Source organism: Talpa occidentalis, unplaced genomic scaffold, assembly GCF_014898055.3.
Source record: "Talpa occidentalis isolate TD23 unplaced genomic scaffold, MPIMG_talOcc4v2.1 talOcc4.8, whole genome shotgun sequence".
Classification (NCBI taxonomy): Eukaryota; Metazoa; Chordata; class Mammalia; order Eulipotyphla; family Talpidae; genus Talpa; species Talpa occidentalis.
Genome location: NW_023605194.1, coordinates 30,028,075 through 30,049,589, shown reverse-complemented (window position 1 = coordinate 30,049,589; position 21,515 = coordinate 30,028,075). Strand labels below are relative to the sequence as shown.

The window sequence follows — 21,515 nt, the reverse complement described above, 5'->3', positions numbered from 1 at the left end:
AGGCCTGGGTTGGCTGTCAGCCAGGAGCCCGGTGAGAGACAAGGAGAACAAGGGGCAGGAGAGCTTTTAGCCTTCTATTCACACACCACACACTCGCAGCAAACCTCTGTCATCACATCCTTGTGGCCCAAGAAGCTACTCAGCAACAGCAGCTGAAAACAAGTGACCTCGGCACACTGGCATCTTGTCAGTCAAAGACGAACCAGGTCGGGGCCCTCAGGCCAAGGAGGTTCAAGCCTTGTTAGGAAGATGGATTCACAGGAGATAAAGTGGAATAAAGCAGTGCAAGTGATATTTTAAAGATTCAAGAAGGAATAGGAGGGCAGAGGAAGAAGGATCAGCAGTCTGTGGCAGGGAATGGAGAGGGACTTTCCAGACTGAGGGATGTCTGCTCCAAGGAGCCAAGCCAGGGCCACCTGGCCCTGCAGCTCCCACATCAGTGACTGGAGGCCTGGAGAGAGGGGGAGTGGGGAAGAGCTCCAGTTCCCCCACCAAGAGGACCTTGAGGGGCACGCAGAGGAATTTGGAAGGGATCTGGAGAGAAAAAAACTGTGTCTGTGAAAAGGAGGATATTCCAGCCCCTGATAATTCAGCAGCTTCTTGCAGCAGGATATGGGGAAAAGCAACAAGTGAGAAAACATTTTGGAAGAGTTAGAATTTGGGGATGACTATGCAAAGGGCATTTCATTGCTTATAGTGAGGAAAAGTTTATCTATGGGAATGCTCACTCAGATTTGCTCTGTTATATCGGAGTCAAAAATTAACCCTGACAATGAGAAGACACACCCTTGAGTGTAATTCTCCCAACCTCAAGACTGCAGGGGTACATGCATGCATGCTCCCCACCTGTCCCAAGCCTGTGTTTGAGATGGGTGTGTCTCCAGAACCTTGGCCCTCTCCCCATGGCTGAACTTGAAAGTCTAGTCAATTCATTCCTGCCCACGGCCCAGGGACCGTAGCCTTCCCCCACCCCTGCCCTTGTACACTCTGGTACTTTGCAGAACCTGCTTGACCTGATGCCAGCTTGACCGGTGTCCAGCATCAGTGCCTGATGCAGCTTTGCCTGACACAGCTTTGGAAGACCAGTGAGCAGAGGCTGCAGGGTGTCTGCACAGCACAGGGCAGAAGCCAACAGTTCCTCTGCTGACACTCATCATTTGGATGACTGTCAGTTAATGACTATTTGCAGTGTGGCTGTAAACCACACCCTAGTTAATGTACTCCACAAATGTTTGCTGGATGCTGGTCCTGCTGAGGAAATCAAAGACATCCCCCCCTTACTCAGAGCACTGAGTGTCATTAGTGTCAGTGGTGAAGTCATTAATTTTTCCCGGATGTAAATGCAAACCAATATTCACCTTGCAACTCAATTCTAAATTGAATGGTATATGCCAAGGTGTGGATGAATGCCTCTACCCTGCCTGTCTGTGAGCCATTTCTAAGGATAACCTGCTCCGCCTGCTTCCACCACAGGCAGATTTTATGTATTGTGGGCTTAGGACTAAAAAATACATTAAATCCACTTGGATTCAAATTCACTAATTTGAAATTTGTGATGATTCTGGAATTCTTACATTATAATTTGATTTTCAAGGAAATAAATCCTGCTAAGCCACTGCATAAAGTGAGCAATATTACAACCAAGGTGAGGGATTCTCTCATTTATTTAACAGATATTCCTTATGTTGTGCAGTAAGCTATCAGAAGAGGATAACCTTGAAAGTCAGACAGACATAGGGCCCGCCAAAGTGGAGCACCCAGGCTAGCCGGACAGACAAACACTAACCAACAAATCACCCAGTTAAATGATCCATTACAATTATGATACATACTTCAAATCAGAGTGTACATGCCATGAAAGCATATAACAGGGACTGGAAAAAAGGCCTGAAGAAGCAGCATCATTAAAAGTACGTGGGAACAAGGTTTTTAAGCATATAGAGAAGTTAAATGGGTAACAAAGAAAAAGTGGAAGTAAAGAATTTCAGCAAAAGGAACATGTGCAAAGGCCCTGAGGCAGAAATAGCATGACATATGAAGAAGATGATAGAAGTTCAGGCTGACTGGAAAACCAAGCATGAGGGAGAATATAATTCAAGAGGAAGTGAAAAGGAAGACTCTTTGTTAAGGAGATTGATTTTTAGCCTTTAAAATTAGGATTCTAAATCACAGGTTGACATGTTGAGGTTTAATTTGTAGAATCTAGGTGCAGTGCAGAGAGTGAATATGGCCTCCTACAGGAAGACCTCCAAGGAAGACCTGACACCACCACACAGTGATGGTGGAGTTGAAGGTCAGTGTTTCACATTCTGTGAAAATGGGAGGAACATGGGGTGGCTCTCAGATTTCTATAATCCTCAGAGGAAGAACTGATTCATGGATCCATTTTAAATGTGAATGTGTAGAGCTGTCTGGCGGGTAGCTGGAGTTGGGGGACTGGAGCCCAGACAAGCTGCCTGGCCTGAATATGGGACTGGTACATGGCTCCTCACAACAACCACCAGTGTGGGTAAAATTCCCACAGTGAGACTGTAGCGGGCCAGGAGAAGAGGCACCAGGGCTGGAAGAAGGGGCCCCACCATGGTTCAGGAGAGGAAGTTAAGACATCGAACAGGCAAGCAGGTCAGGGAACAGTAAAATGTGTGTATCTCTCAAGTCAACGTGCAAGAGCATCTTGAGAAGATCATGACCAACAGTCCTTACTGCAACCTGAAGATGAAGTCAAATGAGGAGTAAAGACCACCCATGGGGAGATCCCATGAGAGGTGGGAGACTAAAGAAAGACCAAAATGAGTTCAGGAGGTGAGGGGATGGGAAGCACTGAAGACAACTGGCTTTGCAGGCCACAGACATAAATAGCACCTTCCAACTGCATGAGAGGTTATGAAGAGATGTTTGCTTTTGTTTCTATATACTCTACGTATTCATTTGTATGTATTCATTAAGGAAGATTCCAGGTCTTATTCATAATGTGGCTGGGTTATATGTAGTTTTTCCCCATTCACATCACCTGAGGATAAACAGACCATTTTGTCTGAAAAGCTCTCTACAAGTCAGACTTTTCACCAATTCAGAGCAACTTCCTTCAGAGAATCCAAAGCAGAGAGACGATAGTTTTGTGCTGAACTCTGGGAAATGCATTTCAGCAGCATGAGAGCAAGTCAATAACCCAACCACAGAATGATAAGTCCCTTAAATGTCCACAAAATAGATACCACCACTTCCTTCCGCATCCATCTCATCCATGTGCAACATGGGTGGATTTCATCCTCATCACCAAATTGTACCGCAGTGGAGCTGCAGGCTAGAGCGTGAGTTCACAACTCAGTCAATGAGTCAATCTGAATTTTACAAGTGACCTGAGGACCCAAGACCATGGGGCCTTCTCAGTATAATTTCTCCTTTCTTGCTCCTTCTTTTCCATGCCTTGATTTGTCCTCCAGAAAGCAAATTGAGATAAAGACACCCAATTCAGAGTATTGCCCCATTTATTCACTTTCTATGTTGGGTTGCTCAGTATACAAAAGCAAATAAGACTCCCTGGATTCCAGGAATGTCCTTTCCAGTTGAGGTAAGCAAGAAGCAGTCAGCAGTTCCTATGGTGTAGATTTGTCTCAATGCAGCATAAGAAGGCAAACCCAGCACGCTGTGGGGACACAAGGATGGTCTGGGAGCCAGAGGTAGGGCCAACTGGACAGCGGTGGACAGAGTGCCTCTGTGAGCCTCCAAAAACATGTGCACCACAAAGCTGAGTTGTTATTATAAACTACCTTGGATTAGATGAATATCCAGGAGCTGTGAGATGAAGAAGGTCTTATGAAGGTCCCAGTGGTCTACATTTAAAATTTGCATAGTGGATTTATTTTAATTAGTTTACACTTCATTCTGAACACTCTTAAAATTCTCCTGGGCAGCTTTTTGGTTCTTTTAGATGTCAAAATAGATACTCAAATCTCCTGCCAACTATAAATCGAAGCTCTGCTGCTTGCTGAGCGGATTCAAATTCAGCCACTCCAGTTCTCTTTAGTGCAAAATCTGAGTTATTAATTCCCATGGGTAGAAAAAAGGTCTTTTATCAGATTTGACTAACAAAAAAATAATTCACAAGTGGGGCCAATCATGGTAGAAACCCCAAAAGGTTAAAACAGGTTCCTGAAGATCTCTTGGACCACAGACAAAATAATGAATATTGAGAAGGTTATGAATTGGCCCTATATTGGTTTTCACCAAAAATGCCTATGCTTGGAATTTTATTGGGTTCAAATGTGGATTAAAATATTTTCTGAAGACCAGGTATACTATCGACATTTAAAGATACCTTTTTTTTTTTTTTTGCACTGTCCTTGTGCTTGGTCTTTTGATCGGCTGATTTCCACTAAGAGTGTTTTTCTTCTTCCTTCTTTCTAGATGAGCAGTGATGACAACAAATATAAGCATGAAAGTAAGTTTGAAAATTACTGATTTTAAAATCCAGAGGAGCAGGCACCTGCAGTCCCCACTGCTATAACAGGTATGGAATCATCTGGCAACATCTTGGAGTGGGAGCTGCTATGCTGAAAGAGTCCATTGGGTGGCAGAAGGTGGGGTCAACTCCATGACTGTTCCTTCTGACACTGGGTCAATCAAGTAAGAGTTAAAGAAGTTGTTTGAATGAAACTAGCCTGAATAAATAAGGGACAAGGAAAAAGACTAATTATAATAAAGAAAAAATCAAAATCAACAAGTAACTATAAACCAAAGACACACTGGGCGGGGTGGGGAGGGAAGGAGGGATTAGGGTCAAAATAAGGAGGGTGGGAATTGGATGGGGAATATAACCAAAATGAAAATGCATACATTGTGCAAAAATGAAAAATGATGTAAGAATTATATAAAATAAAATTTTTAAAAAATAAACAGGTCACCAACAAAAAAAAGAAGAAGAAGGAAGACTCTCTTTTCCATGAGGCAGAAGGACTGTGGCTGTTTTCTGAATATTAAGTGAACATCCTTATTGTTTGGAGTTATGATGCAAACCCAAGATCAGTCAGGGTTCTATGGTAACAGAGGAAGGAGATAAAAGCTGAATATTCAAAAGAAAAAAATAAGTATCTGCTAATAGTAGTAGGTATTGCATTGACTTGGCAGTGTTTGCTTAACTCCAGGTTTCTAAATGTAGGTCTCCAACTATCTTGTTTTCATCTTAAGGTAGAAGTATAGAAACTCCAGTGTTACCAAGTTTAATTATTGCCCAGATCAAAACTCCAGCATCAAGACACCGGAACATTCACTGACTGTATCTTCAGTCGGTATCAAAGTACTAAAAAACTAACTTATAAAGAACAAAGCCACTTAAGCTCCCCACCTACCGCGTAAATTCTACAGGGTGGGGGCAGGGGGTGTCTTGAGGTCCTCTATTCAGAACTGCAGCCTCCAGAGCTGTGAGATAACAAATTGCTGTTATTTCAAAGACATCTGTTTATGGCACTAGCAAACAAATACACGCAGTTTCAGGCTTCGTGTCTACACTCAAAGCGGGAGGAAATAACTTGGGCAAAGTGGTGATAACAGGATCGTTCCTGCAATCAAAAAGGCAAGAACTTTCCCAGGCATCAGAATCTTCCAGTCGTGGGACCAGAACAGCCTCCATGCCCCCACTAGCTGCTCAGGAGTCAGAAGACATGAGCATTTAGCTTCCACAACCTTTGGGTGAGGGAAAATGGGTTGGAGAAAGGAGTGAAGTGGACCAGCCAGCAGGGTAAAGGTTGACACTGTCCCCTTTCAGGTGACTTTCTAGAAGGCGGTCCTATGCAACTAGGGACGGAAACAGGCATGACTTTCAAGGACTGGGGAGTACGTAACCACAGGTTTTTCCAGTGCTTCCTTACCAGCTCATTCAGTTGGCTAGAATGAATGTCCTTTCGTTTCTCTGGCAACCCCAGCTCAATTCTTTCATTCATTAAAAAAAAAAAAAAAAAAAAAAAAAAAAAGCCAGCCTGCCAATGAATCAGCACTGAAAACTCACTGGAGTGCTGTGGTCAAGACACAGGAAACATAAACCCCAAGGAAGTCTGGCACCGGAGCCAAGAGCAGCAGGGCCCACGTGGGATGCCTCTTGCATGGTCTCACATATGAGTCAGGATGGGACCCAGGACCGGTGCTGTACCCCACAACACCTCCACCTCCCCTCCCCTAAAGCCCTGACACTGTCTTTACTGTAACCAGCTCCCTCTGCTGATGGGAATGGGGCAATGTCAGCTGACTCACCGCAGCCTGTGAACATTTGCTGTCTCAAAGGCCCACCACTTGGGCCCACCATGGGGACTGTCCATACCATTCATCTAACTTTCTGTATACTCATTTCCTTACTGCTGGCCAGGGCCAGGTCTGTTCTAGGCATGTACCCCAGTGGTAGTGGTGGGCCCCAGCGGGAAGTAGCATCGTTGGGGTCCAAACCTCATACCCATTTGGATAGCAGCTATGAAAGAAAAAAAAAAAAAAACACAAGAAACAGACACTGTCAAGTGCTGGTCAAGATGTGAAATTAGAACCTTTGTGCACTGTTGGTGGGAATATATTCTGTGGAAAACAGTACAGGGATTCCAAAAAATAGAATTACCCTATGATCCAGCAATTCCACTGTGAGGTATACACCCAAAAGAGCTGAAGGCAGGATCTTAAACAGATATTTGGTCACCCATGTTCATAGCAGCAATATCCACATGTCAGAGGGTAGAAACAAGCTACTTGAGGGTATGCCCATCAAACACAGGGATAAGCAAAATGTAGTCTATTCCGTACAGGGGAATAGTATTCCAACTTAAAAAGGACAGAAGTTCTGATACATGCTACAACATGGATGAATCGCGAGGACATTATGCTAAGTGAATATGCCAGTCACAAAAGGACAAATAATGTCTGATTCCATTCATATGAGCTACCAGAAGTAGTCAGTCCAGAGACAGGAGCAGCGGTTGCCAGGGACAGAGGGGAGGGGGAAGAGAATGTAGGGAAGGGGTGATAAAAAGATGTAGGCAGAGTTATGAGATACCAGGTGTGGAGTCACTCGGGGAGAGTGGGAGTCATCTTCCCACATCGGGGACCAGGAAAGCAGTGCTGCTGGGCCCAGTGCGAGTCGGCACCCAGGGAGGGGGCTGTGTTGGACACAACCGCAGTGTGCCAGAACCAGGAGGTGTGGAGAAATGCTAGGGACGCTGACTCCCCTCCCTCCTAGCTCTTCCCAGCACTGCCCATTGGCCACACCCAAGGGCAAGTCAGAGAGTTAAGAAACCCAGCGATGCAGGCTCTGGGGGACTGTGCCTTCTTGAGGAGGCTCTGGCATAGAAGAATGGACCACCTAGTGGCTCCTGAGCTCCTGGCTCTAACAGTCTGATGAAGGAATAGGCAGCAGAGAGGCAACATTAATCTTAGATTGTGCTCAGTACCACAAAGAAAGTAAACCTAGAACTATGAGAGAGTGAGGAGGGGGCACTCCAAGGAATGCCAGAGAAGGTCTCTGAAAAAATGACACAGTGAAATTTCTCCAGAGGAACCGATGCTAAAGAAAGAAATTTATTTTAAGGAACTGGTTCATCAATTTTGGGACTGCCAAGTCTGATTGCTGGAGGGCAGGCTGGAGATCCAAGGAGGAGTTAGGGTTCCAGCTCCAGTCCTAAGACTAGGGATAGAATTCCCTTTTCCTGGGGGATCTCAGCCTTTTGGATGCAGCCCACCCATGTTACAGAGGAAAATCTGCTTTACTCAGAGTCTATTGATTTAAATGTTAATTATATCTTTTTTAAAAATACCTTTATAGCAGCATTTAGACTGGATTTGACCAAAAACCAGACACCAAGGCCCATCTAAGTTAACACATACAATTATCGCAGGCACCATTGCCCCATCTGGACTAGTATGTGAGTCTTATACAGAGCTACCAAATTGAATAGTTTGTTTATACCTTGCCCTTCTTCCTTTTGCAGAGAGAAGAAAATCGCCCTTTGCAATTGCATCTGATCAACAACAAGTTCTAATTTGTATGCAGAGAGCTGCATCTAACCCTTCCAGAATCATCACCCAGAGGTGCCCACTGGCTGACCCTGGACACTTCCTAGCTGGCAGACGATGCAGGGCAATAAGAAGTGCACAGATGGCTTCAGCGACTCCTCGAGCATCGGCAGCGTGCTGGACGATGCGGACAGGGAGGTCAGCAGCCTTACTGACCGGGCATTCCGGAGCTTGTGCATCTCAGAGGACACATCCTTCAATGACTCTGACCTGGCCCTGTCCCCAGATATCAGTCGCCAAGTGTTTGGGAATTTTCACCAGGGAATGGTGAGCCACACCCACAGGAAAAGTGGCATTTGGACCCAGTTACCATCACAAGGCACCGAGCATGCGGGCTGGGCAGCCACGTTCCAGCAGCAGCCTAAGTATGTGCAAGGGGAGGAAAAGTACCCCAAAAGCAGTCCCCCACTGACACCAGTCCAGAGGAGACTGGAGCTGCCAGTTTCTGGCCTGAGGAGCAACAAGCCGGGTTCCAAAGTGTCGTCCCTAATTAAGTCTTTTGATGGTGCTGAGAGCCAGCGCTGCGACAGCAGGCCTCCTACCAGCAAGCCTCCATCTTTCAAAAATCCCCCCAAATTTGCCCCTCTTCCAGAAAGTGGTGTCAACTTCTGCTTCGATTCTGCCTTTCTGACTGTCAGGAGAGTGCCCGCGGAAGTCTCCAGCACCCATCAGAGCAGCCACCAGTCTGGTAGGAAGCCTGGAGAGCAGGAGCCCCCCAACAATCCTGACCTGGCCTGTCACAGCTCCAGCAGCTTCCTCCCGACACCTGAGGATGCTGCCAACTCATTTGAGTCGAGGTTCCCCTCTCCGCCCCACAAGCCAGTCGCTTGTGAGCCGGGACGAGGCAAGGAGTGGGTTCACAAGGGGACCTTTCTTCACAGTGAAAACAGTGCCTTTGAGTCCTGGAATGCCCACCAACCAAGGCTGCTTGAGAGAAAGGATGTGACTGATGCTTCCCCGGAGAGCAAAGCTCCCAAACACTATGAGGACACGGCCTCGTTAAGAGAGCACCATGCCCCTGAGCACAAAGTCTCTCCCTGCCAAGCCCGGATCAGCTGCAATCAGGAAGAGAACAGACTGGCAGGAGGCGCTGTCTCCACATCTGGAACCTGGGGACCTAGGGATCCAGGGTCCCAGGTATTCACCATGGAGGGAAAAGCTTCCAGCTGCCAGCCTGAACCTCAGATGAAATCGACCCAGGTCCCATGGAGGAAACCAAAGACTGGCAAAGGAGGTCAACGAGCAAAAGAAAATCTACAAGATGCTTCAGATGAAAAGAAGCAGACCAACAGGAGAAGCTCAGGCTTATACAGCAAGCACAATCCCCAGGGGCAATTTCCAGAAAATGATGTTCTTGACATGCCTGCCAACCCTGATGAGCATTACAGTCCACCTTTCAACATCAGTAAGCTCCTGACCCCCATCATACCCACCAAGCACATCCTGGATTCATCCGACAGCCTGCCTAAAGAGCTCACCCCCTCACCCCCCGGACAGATAAATGGATACCAAGAGAAGGAGCCCAGTGAAGGTCAGTCTCGGGACAGCTACAAATCCAAAGTCCCCAGCCTGCTCTTCAACCTCAAGGATGTGCGCAAGTGTGTGAAGAGCACATACAGCCCCTCTCCTCTCCTAAAAGGCCTGGACGAGAAGACCAGAAGCAAGCAAGAACCCATGAGCAACGGCGTCATCCTTCCCAATGGCTGTGAGGAAAGTCCTCTGGGGGAGCTTTCTGAGGAGAGACCAGCTAATGCCCTTTCTGGGTCACATGCCAGTACCCAGAAGGACCCCAAAGCCAACCCCACTGCAAGCTCTGCAGACAACTCTCTAACCCTTCGTTCGCCTCCAACTCCCACCAAAGCCCCCTTCTGTGTCAACAGGGAGCCTGCCGACGGGAACAGTTATGAGAAGGATGACACTGATGGCGAATCGGATGAGGGTGCCGCCAGGTCCAGTTGGTGTCCAGACTCCAGGGAACACTGCGCCCGGAAGCACCTGTCACTGCAGCTTTGCCCTAGAGAGCCCGACGCAGGGAAGACCGCAGAGGAACCCAAGGCTCCCAGCCTAGAGAGTGGGTTCGTGAGGTCTGTTTCTCAGGAGACAGAACCGGAGAGAGAGGCAGGACTCCAGGATCCAAACTTCAATCAGAAATTCTCCCCAGGACCCCTCTCTCCCGAGGAGGAAGATGTGTTCTATAGTGACAGCCAGTCAGATTTTATACCGGGCCTCAAAAGTAAGGCCAAATTCAGCACGAGCTCTTCAGATCAGTCCTTTGCCTCATTCGAGGATCAGCAGAAGACATGGTTCACTGAGGGCCAGCGGGAAGACAGGAGGAATGACGTGGGTGCAGGAGACAGTGAGAAGGACCAGGGGAAAGTGATGGGGACAGATGAGCTGCAGCACCAGGCCCTCAGTAACGGGGATGAGTGCACCGAGGAGCTCAGCCAGGGCGGATCGCTGCCAGGGGAAGGGGAGAGATTGTCTGGAGGTAGACCCAGGAGGGCATCTAGGGAGGAAGATCATTTCAGAGGCAGTAGGATCGGGCGAAGTAAGGATACTGCCTTGTCATATGCCAAAGACCTTACCCCCTCGCCATCTTCTGCTTTAAACAAGCACAAACTATTTGCAATTAAAGACAACACCCTCAGGGCCACCCCTGTGATCAAACCCATCATGCTGCCTCTTCTGAGGACCATGTCCTCGGAGGATCCCCTTGGCAGTGGTCACAAGGAAGGGGAATTGCCAAGACCAGGCTGGGGTGAGGACACTGGTCTTTGTATCCCTGAAAGCCAGGGAAGGCGCAGCACCCAGACACCTGCTAGCAGGCGGGGCACACACTTGAAGCATGTAGGTGGTGAGGGCATGGAGGACCTCGGGCAAGTGTCCAGCACGGTGAGGACAGAGACTTCTCAGCCAGCTCTAAAAGGAAATGCTCCATTTCCTCTGTTTCTGGAGGAGGGTGAAGGGATGAAGCCACCCCCAGAGGCTGCGCGGGAAGGTGTGGTAAGTGATGGCAAGAGTAGATTCACAGAGGAAGGGAGACCGGATGCTCCAAGGTGCATCCCCACAATTGCTTTGCCTGAAGACGACTTAGAAGACCAGCCACCCCCACAGCAACTTGGAGCCTGTTGGGAAGAGCAGGTGCAAGATTTCAAAAGTCACTTCTTATCTACACCAAGAGCAGGGTTCCAGGGGAGAAGATTGGTCCCCAGTGAGACGGCAGCTTCCCCCAACTCCAGTTCCCTGGACGAGAGCAGCGCATGCTCCCCTGCTACCAGCTGCATGTGGGACAACGCTTCCCAGGCCCCTGGCAGCCCCTGGGCCAGCCCTGGCCCTGCCAGGGTGACCCGGAGGGAGGACCTGACACATGCCCTCATGTGGGAGACTGGCTGTGACCCCCTTCTTGAGCCATCAGGAGAAGACTTCAGGACGCTCTCTCCAAGAAGCTCATTGCTAGATGTGGCCGCCTGCTTGTCAGGCCTCCCTGAAAAACCGGAGCTTCCTACTCAGCTGGAGAGGGCAGCTGGCAAGCCGCCTGCAGTCCCACCTAAAACAGAGAAGGCCCTGCGGCGGGCAAAGAAGCTGGCAAGCAAGAGGAGAAAGACTGACCAGACGCAGGAAAAGCGTGGTGAACCCCGGGAGGAGAAGCCCCACCCAGAGGATTCAGAGTACAGGCCTCCATCTCCCACAGAGAGGCCCCAGCCTAGGTTTCCTGCTGTTCGTTCCCTGCCCGCTCCTGTGCACCGCCACTCAGTGTCTGCCTTCTCAGAAGCCATCAGGGGGCAGCCTGGGGATTCTCAGTCCTTCACGCCCCCACCCCCTTACCCTGCCACCCAGAAGGTTCTCCAAGACCCCCAATCTGGAGAGTATTTTGTCTTCGATCTGCCCCTCCAGGTGAAAATCAAGACCTTCTATGACCCGGAGACAGGCAAATACATCCAGGTCTCCATCCCATCCTCTGAGGGGGGCTCCCCAGAGCTGCCCCCACCAGACACACTTGCTGCTCCCTATGTGCTGTACCCCGGCTTCCAAGCCCTGCCTGTAACAGCCTTGACACCTCTGCGCTGCTCCTCACAGCTCTCGGCCCCCACCTTCCTGAGGCAGGGCGCCCTTGACAGGGAGGCAGCTCATTCTGGGTCCCAGAGGCCCCACCATCCTGGGCTGCTGCCAGTCCCTGGGCCTCACGGTGACCACCCAGCAGGCACATGTCCTGAGGGGCCCCCCCAGAGCCCGGGGGAGGAGGGGGGAAGTGCTGCAAACCTGGGCATCATCTCCACCGACGACCTGGAGGACTTTGCCACAGAAGGCATCTCCTGAGAATTACAGCAGACAAACCAGCCCCTCCCCATAAACCTAGAAGAGCTTACGTCCTCCTCCCCCAGAACAATCAATCACTTACACAAGACACATAGCACATACTTGGCCATCCGAGATTCCTAAAATCCCAAAGGAAGTGGGGATCCTAGAAAACCCCACCTGAAGGGCCCCATCCCTGGGTAAGTACTGCTGGCCTGGCAGGCCCCTTCAAGCCTGTTTTCCAAGTCCTGATCCTCTCCACTCCTCTCCCCTCCCTCCCACCCTGTCCTCTGCTGACCCTGCCACCAGGGCAGGCCCACCCTGATTCCTAAGTGCTGTTCTACTCCCACACCTCCACTGCCCCCTTCTCAACGGGGTTTGCAGAAACACTGTACTAAGCTGAGCCCGGCCCACCCAGCATACCCCCTCTAGGTCAGGCCAGGCACAGAGAACAGTTACATACACACACACACACACACACACACACACACACACACACACACACACACACACCTGCATCCCAGCTCACCTCGGGTGGAAATGGCTGCCCCAATGTAATCTTGCAGAACCGTTCATTTGAATGGAATGGGTTTTCTTTACTCAAGGAAACTTTCCTCTGAAGGCTATTTTCTGATAAAGAAAAGGCTACCTTTTAAAAAGTGAAACAGATTGCAGGTGTGGTTCTGTTGCCGGACACCTGCCTCCTCTGTGGGCAGTGCAGGTCTCCACGGGTGAGTCCAGACTAAGCGTCAGCAGTGAGCCACCTCCCGTCGCAGGAGACCAGCCACACAGGGCCCTCATGTTGGAACACAGCAGCCTCAGTCCCACCTTCCTTCTCTGTGCCCCCCCACCTTGATGCTTTTATGCATGTCCATGTCTTCTCAGGGCCCGGCTTCTACTAGTGCTAGGCAGGCAGAGCTGAGGCGGACACAGGCACCCCAGCAAAGACGGCCCGGGGGACTGAGTCACATCCCAGCTGTCCTGATTTAACAAACAGCTGTTATCTGCGTCAAAAGAGAATTGTATTGTCCCCCAAGTCCCTGGTCTGTGAAATTGGGAGGGAAGTATCTGACTCAACTCAGGGGAGCAGGGTGCAGTGACAGCCTCCTCACCTCTGGCGGCGTTGAGGGTCTGTGAGCAGCTGCCTCTGGGGCAACCGTGCTGGGCAGGGAAGTAGGCTGCTGCTGGCGAACTCCCCCCAGCAGCATCCACAGAAGCCTCTTAGTTCCTGTGCTGTGGGAAAGACAGAGGCAGAAAGCGCCTCCTTCCTGGTTCGGAAAGGGTGGCTGTTAAGGAAGTTGCTGGGACCATGCCGCCTGCATCCCAGGGGACCACACAAAACGCATCATCCTTGTTCTTTCAGCAAAGATACCATCTCCACGCTGGAAAGATGGGAAGGCATGCAGCTTACCACACCCCTGCTTCCCTTCCCAGGTGTGCACAAATAGAGGGGCTTTGACAGCCACTCTCTAATTTCATCGTGAAAAACTACACAACTCCCAGCCCCAGGCCATTAGATTTGTCTACACCCGGTGAGTCAACTAGACAATTAGCCAGGAATGCAGGCAAATCATTGTCAGAGAAACCTGGATCCCATGAGTCAATGTTGGGGTGCAAGTAACAAGAGTAAGTAGTGATCTGAGTTCAGCCACCAAATCGCTAAGCATCCTTTATACCTTCTTTTCATCTCACTAAAGTAAGAAAAGTATTGCCTTGTTTCAAAACTCTCAGAGCTCAGGAAAATAATTGGCTAACAAAAGAAGAGCCCCTCATTAAGAAACAACCAAAGTTGTTTTCCACAATGAAAAATATGAGTTTACATAAGGAAAGCTTCTGTCTGGGGAAGCAGTGATCTTGTGTCTTAGAAGCAATATAAGCAGGGCTCTTGATAAAACTGAAAGCACAGAGATATTTGGAGATTGAGTCAACTCCCCAGGCCTCCTTGCTCCTGTGGATGCAAAAGAATAGGGCATCTGGCGGAAAGCAACGTCCACTCACATCAGAGAAGAGGGATCCTCCAGCCAAGTCAGCTATAACTCAAGTCACTTACAGCCAAGTTCTGTGTTGTGTTCCCAAGAAGCAATAATGCCTCCAAGGGACAAAAGTCACTGAACACCAGTTCATTTGCAAATGATGTTCTCTTTCTACTTGGGGATAGGGGAATAGTTTGTAGCTCCCCACCCCCATTCTCCTTTCCATTTACAAATATTTTCAGAGCTCCTGCTCTATGCCAGGCACTTCTCTGGATACTGAAGAAACTGTGGTAATAAGATGTGTTATATTAAGTTATAGCAGGGAAGAAAGACAATTACAATCCCATGTGGTAAGTAATTTAGGAAGTATCTGAGGAACACCTAGCTCAGCACAGGAAAAAAAAAAAAAAGGCTTTGTATGGGGAATGATGCTTGAACTGATTCAGGAAACACAAGATAGAACATCAGCTTATGAAAAAAAAAAAAAAAGCAGAATTTCCCCAGATTTAATCTATCAAACAAAAATGACATTTACTAAATACTAATAGACTTGTGTTTTCATATCAAAATATATTGACTTGGCTAATTATTCATAAACAATTTTAACTGGCACAAGAGTAGAACCAGTGTAGCCGCCAAGAATAGATCTTTGTTGATATATCCTTCAGTTTCTGAACTGGCATTTCACTGATTTGAGTTTCCCAGAAAAAAACTGCTATTTCTGCCATTGCATTTAAATAAGATTTGTGCTGAAAACTGTAAAAACATATAGTTCATGTAAATTGTAGATAAAGTCTATGGCTGTATCTTCTATTTAGTGTATTGACACTTTACTCTGAGTTATAGCCACTCTAAGTATCTAATGGGGAGGGGACATGAATATAGAGTACCTCAAGGGAATAATCAAAGGTCCTAAGGTTATTCATTAAAAAATGACCAAGAGCTTACACTGTAGATCACGTGCTATGTGCCAGCCCCTAAGAGGAGAGCTTTAAGCCTGATGTCAATCCTCACCACAAAATGAGAAGTACCCTTCGGTACCTTCATGTCAAGGAAGAAAAGACACCTTGATGTGGAGTAACTCCCCACGACTACTAAGGGGGGAGCCAGGCAGGGAGTCAGGCCCCTCACACTTCTAGGTGGATATTCTTCACTCCCCCCCCCTGCATGGTGCTGCTCTCAGTTTGTGGGGGGCTAAGGACCAGCAGTTTCCACAGCCCAGGGAACTAGCTAGAAACTGAATCTCAATCTGCACTTTCACAGGATTCCCAGCAATTCACCTGCACATTGTACTGTTAGAAATGCTAGCAGCCTCTGGACTGAAAAGGAGAAGACTTTCAGGGAGATACATCGATATCTCATGTCTCTACAGCATTGCCATGGGTGAGAGAAAAAGGACACTTACACATTTGGGTAGGAAGTTGCAGGGAGACCCACACACCCGCTGTGAGAAAGGCATCTCTGATGATTAGTACCCTCCACATGGTGTGAGCGGCTTGGGGAGAACTGAGCTCCCCATCAGTGGAGATGTGCATTTGAAGTTGATGACCCCTTTCCTAAGACGGGGTGGATTCAATGTCAAAAGGTGCCTAACTACATCTTGGAGACCCCAGACTACATGTGGGATTGGATGTCATGGGTCCAGAGTCTAAGCAATGGGTGCCCACATAAGTGAGACCTGAGGTTGAGTGACATACTTGCATGCAAAGAGGTATCCTAGGCAAAATCCAAATTCTCTGCCTGTAGAAAACATTTTGGCCCAGATGACACACTGAAAGTAGAGCACAACTGTCTTGTATGGTCTTTCCACATCATTCAGATACAAAATCCAAGGAGAGCAGAGAGCTCCAGGTCACATTACTGGCACCATCACCACCTGAGACTGTCTTCACTTCCTCAGGATCATCTCAGGTTCTTCTGGGCACTGCCTCACTGACACCAGTCCTCCAGGTCCTTCCATATCGCTGGTCGTCCTCCTGGGTCCAAGTCTTGACTTTGTCTCCGTTCCCATCCTTCCTGACCTCTACAGTGCTGCTTACTCTCTTTAAAGCCCTCCTGTTCCCTTCATGGCAATGACTCTGGAATGACATTTGAGACTCTCACTTCCTGTTTTCTATAGCCAGCCCTATATTTTCATCTGAATTTGGAAAATGTTAGGCTGATGTGCTCTTCCTTCATGTTTACCAACCCCAGATTGCATGGTTGATTTCATGAGGTAGACCTGGGCATTCACCAGCCCATTCTTCACTACTGACCAAAACTGAAAATATCAATTCAATAATTAAACAAAAAACAATCAGCTTCTACAAAGACTTCCAGTCAATGGCACCATAAGTGGACTGCCTGTCAATGCTCTTTCTTGTACTGACAGCCTGCTGCGTGCCTATGTTGGATTTCCTCATGCCCTCTGTGTGGCCAAGTCACCCACTGCGTGGGCCTCCCTGTCTGTCCTGACCCCCACACACAACATCTTCATTTTCCAGTTTTCTGATTGCCCAGAAAATAGATGCTTTCTGATGGAAAACATTTGATCAATGTTCAACCTCACTAATCACACCATCCCATTAGGATATGTGATGACTACTGTTAAAAAAAAAAAAAAAACCAGAAAACAAAAGTGTTGACAAGAATCTAGAGAAATTGCTGCCTTCTGGCAGGAATGTAAAAAGCCTTTTGGCCAACACATACAATCCAATCACCTCCAGACTCCAAATCAATGTTGGAGTTTAAAGAAAATATTACCCCTCCTTGCGACAAGCACAGACCCCTTCTCCTAGAGACAAAAGCACAGGGCCAGTGGAGGCCAGGATTCAGAATTATGGTCAAATGTGAGGTAGGAAGAAGGCGCTCCAGGGCTCTGCCCCCCTCAACCAGGTCCTCTTCCACGCTGCCATGCTCAATGCCACTTGTTCTGAGCCATAGTCCTGAGTCTGCCCCCACTGCTCCCAGCTCGTCCCCAATTCAATCAAACTCTAAGCCTGTTACCTCTACCTCCAGGAAACTATCAAAGCATCATTCAGTTGCACCTCACTACCTCCCCTCATTCCAACTACCTTTGGAGACTCCACACTGTCCCTACTTCCAAGATGACCCACTTCCAAACCACTGGTTCCCACAAGGCAGCCGAGTCCCTGACTAATGTCCTACCCTGAGCCAAAGCATTCCAGGGCTTCCTGCTCCCCTCAACAAAGAGTCAGGATCCAAAGGAGGAAGCTCAAGACTCCCACTTGTTGGCAGTTTCTCTGGCCTTGCTGCCTGCCTGTTCCTGTTACTCCTTTGGACTCCAGGCACTCCAGCCTTCTTTGAGCTGAACAAATGAGTCATTTCCAGGCCTTTGCACATTCTTTGACCCTCCACAAGATGGGGTCTGTATCCCTGGCCCACTAACCTATGCCCAATAGAATGGATTGTGTGTGCCACTCTGAGGCCTGGTCAGAAAATGCCACCATGCCACTTGCATCGGTCGCCTGGAATGCGTCCTCCTCAAGTATCCAGTGCCAGGAGCAGTCCACATACAGCATTCCACTATAAAGGAGCCCACATAAGTGTGTGTGGAGCTGGAGAGACCCTGAGATAATATGGAAAAAAAGGGAGAGAACCTGGCTCTCCTATTCCAACTCCTTCCTCTGGCTGCATGAGCCAGAGCTACTTCACCAAACCCTTCCTAGGATTCCTGACCCACAAAAGCATGAGGGATGATAAAGTGGTAGCTGCTGTTTTACATCACTAAGCTTCCCAGTAGTTTATCAGACAGCAACACATGACCAGAATCCTCACTTTCTCCCAGTTTCCCTCTTACCCTCTTCCTGGGTCCTCATCCTCTTCCTGCCAGGTGTCTTCTGTCTAACTCCTCAGGATCCTGACCTTGAAGCCTTCTCTCAACCTGTGTACCCAAGTGCCCCACCTCAAGCACTACCTCCCCTATCTTCCTAGTGCCCCGATTCCTGACTATGCACCTCACTTTCCAAGTCTGCCAGTATGTTGCGCTTTCCCCATGCTGGCACACACTGCCACAGGCATGGCGAACAGCCTCTTCAACTCTTTGTCTCACCCACTCAATGGTCAGTTTTGGAGCGAAGAATCTTGCCTGCCCACATTATTGCTGCATCCCCAGGGATGAGCACAGTGCCAGACCGAGGAGGCAGTAGGTGAACAGCACTGAATTGAGTGGAGCTCTTATTTCTAATTGAAGAGCTGAAACCAGCAAAAAGAATCTTTTGGGAGAATAATCAATGCTAGTTTTACTTTTTTCTCCTTACTTTCCAACTAATAACATGAAGATGAGTCAACCAAGCCAGAGTGGGCACGCTGCTCCCCTGACCCTGTGTGAGGGGCAGCCGAGTCCATCTTCCTACAAATGGGGTCTTGGGACCCAAGGCCCAGGAACAGCTGCCCCACAGTGTAACCTGCAAGTCAGCATTCACATTTAACTAATGTTCTTTGATGAGAAATCCCACATCTGCCAACAAAAGGAGGCCAAAAAGCTTGCCCAGTGCTCAGAGCATCCAAAATCCAAATTAGAACCAAACTGTTACTTGGTTTTGCAATGATGAAATGATGAGGACATTAAACAAATTGTATTAAGTGAACGTGGTAAATGCACCTAAATTCTGTGTTGATTACCACGGGAGGACTCAGCATCAACCCCCCCACACACACATCTTCTGGAGTATTTCATGGTGTGTGGGAGCCAAGTGGAGAACCAGGTTAGTGTAGAAGGAGTTTTAACTCTTTTTTTTTTTCTAAAGATTTATTTATTTATTTATTCATTTATTTATTTATACAAGCACTGGGTACAGTCAGAAGCGCGGGAGGGTGAGAGAATTCACCAGAGCCAGAGCGGGGAGCAGAGCAGGCAGAAGGACCGAAGGACACTGCTGAGGGGGAGCAGCGGGCGGCAGGAGAGGTCTGCGTGCCATGTGGGACCCTCCTCCGGTGGCCGGGGAGCAGCTGGGGATTGAACCGGCGCTGCAGAGGCTGCGGGCAGCTTCGCAACCCAGCGCTCAACCGCTGCGCCACCGGGGAGGCCCAGGAGTTTTAACTCTTAAGTCACCTAACACAATTCAAGGGTGCTGTCCTCAGGACAAGGGGTTAAATGAAGTTGGTTACCTCACTTCTCATTTGCCCTCACTCCATTGAAACTGTTTAATACTAGTTTCATAGATGGAATATTAATATACTAACTATGGAATAATAATAAATAAGACTGCAGTAGAGAAAAGTCTGTAAAAGAGAGATTAGTATTGCTACCTAAGGGGTCTGCACACACAGGTTGAAATCTGATAGTAGGATTTGAATATTTTCAAGCACAGAAAAGTTTTTGAAAACTCTGCTTGACATCTTTAACTCTCAATTTTTCTGAGTTTTTGAAACAAAGTAACTCCAAGATTTCTAGGGACATCAAATCAGCCACTAAGAAATTTTCAAATGTCCCCACAATTTCCAACAGCTTCCTTTGAGCACATTCTTGAATCTCCAAAAACATTAAATTAGTTGACCCCAGCTAAGCACATTTGCTGAAGAAATCCTGACCACCTTGTTTTCGCAGAACATGCTTCTTGGCTGGCAGGGCAGCCCACCTGGCCTTCGGAGACCTTTCCCTCTTGCATGTTAGTCTGGATTTGGTGGGAGGTAGGGGAACACAGGGCAGAAGCCAGGAGGCAAGAAAGTAAACATTACATGCTACCCCCGCAAAACTGCCCACAATGTATTTGGTTCTAGTCTAGGATCCTCCAGGCTATTGGCACAAAAGCTAAAGGAGTTTTCTAAGTCAATCTGAGCCCTGTGTTGATGGCCAGGGAAGATTTTCTAGATCCAGGCTAAGTCTTGGTATGACTCCCTTCTCTCTGCCATGCAAACAGGGACTCCAAGTCACATAAGACGTACTGTCCAAAGTGACATCACTAGGCCCACCCAATTTGGTTATTTTGATTTAAATCAATAGCCCTTAGGACTCTTTAAAGGTTTCAACAGGAAATCTGAGAATCTATGTTTATACTAAGGAATCACAAATCCTAAAAATAATAAACATGTGGGTAAGTTTAAAAGACATTTTTCTTATATTAAATATGCTTAAAATATAATTGTTTAAAACAAAAATGACAATGTGGTGTGGAGTTCCTAGAATAAGCAGAAGTAAAACATATGTCAACAATAGCACAAAGAATGAAAGCAGGTAAAGGGAAAAATACTGCCATAATATTCTTAAGCTATACAAGAAGCAAGGTCGTAATATTATTACAAAGTTAAAGATTAAATTGTAAACCCTAGAGCAACCACTTAAAAATAAAATATGAGATATGGTTAAAAAGCCAATAGTGGATAACAAAATCATTATCTTTGTATAATTATCTAAAATAATATTATAGAAAAATTCATTTACAAGAAAGGAAAGACAAAATAAGGAGCAAAGTGGTGATATGACAAATATCAACATGGTCGATTCAAACCCAAAATAGATAATTACATTAAGCATGAATTGTGCTATAAATATCCCAATTTGAGATGGTCAGATTGGATTTAAAAAGAAAAAGAAAAAACAAGACCGAATTATAACCTGTCAATAAACATTCACTATAAATATAAAATCACAAACTATTTCCAAAAGTAAAAGCTTGGAGGAAAAAAAATCTATACTAAGGCTAATCAAAACAAAATTGGCATGCCTACATTAATATCAAACAAGGAATGAAGTATATATATTAATGTATATATATTAATATATTAATATATATTAAAAGTATATATATTAATCAATGAAGTATATATTACCAAGAATAAAGAAGGTGATTACATAAAATGCTTAATAATGCAATACATAAAATGCATAATTTGCTTAATACCAAATTAAAAATAGATCCTCAAAGCATATAAAGAAAAACTAATAAAATGACAAGGAGCAATAGAAAAAAAAAGAACACTTATAGCTGAATATTTCAAAATCCCTCTCTTAATAATTGATACAAGTAGACAGAAAATCAGTACTGATAAAAAAAACTTGAAAAATAATATCAACCATGACCTAATTCACATCTATATTGCACTTAAACCAATATCAAAATAAATATTCTTTTCAAGAGTGCATGAAACATTTACCAAGATAGACTATACTGTGGGTCATAAAGCAAGTCTCAATAAATTTAAAAGGATTCATACAAAATATATTCTTTGACCAACCAAAAAATAAATAAATAACTTAGA

The 21,515-nt window shown here is 46.9% G+C and overlaps 1 protein-coding gene across 1 annotated transcript; it reads left to right on the top strand.

The window, feature by feature from the left end:
• Positions 1 to 8,028: 8,028 nt before the first annotated feature.
• Positions 8,029 to 12,377, top strand: CUNH10orf71 (chromosome unknown C10orf71 homolog). The gene has a single exon (XM_037496234.2). It carries the CDS (start codon positions 8,104 to 8,106, stop codon positions 12,361 to 12,363), a length of 4,260 nt encoding a protein of 1,419 aa, XP_037352131.1. The 5' UTR covers positions 8,029 to 8,103; the 3' UTR covers positions 12,364 to 12,377.
• Positions 12,378 to 21,515: the final 9,138 nt, after the last annotated feature.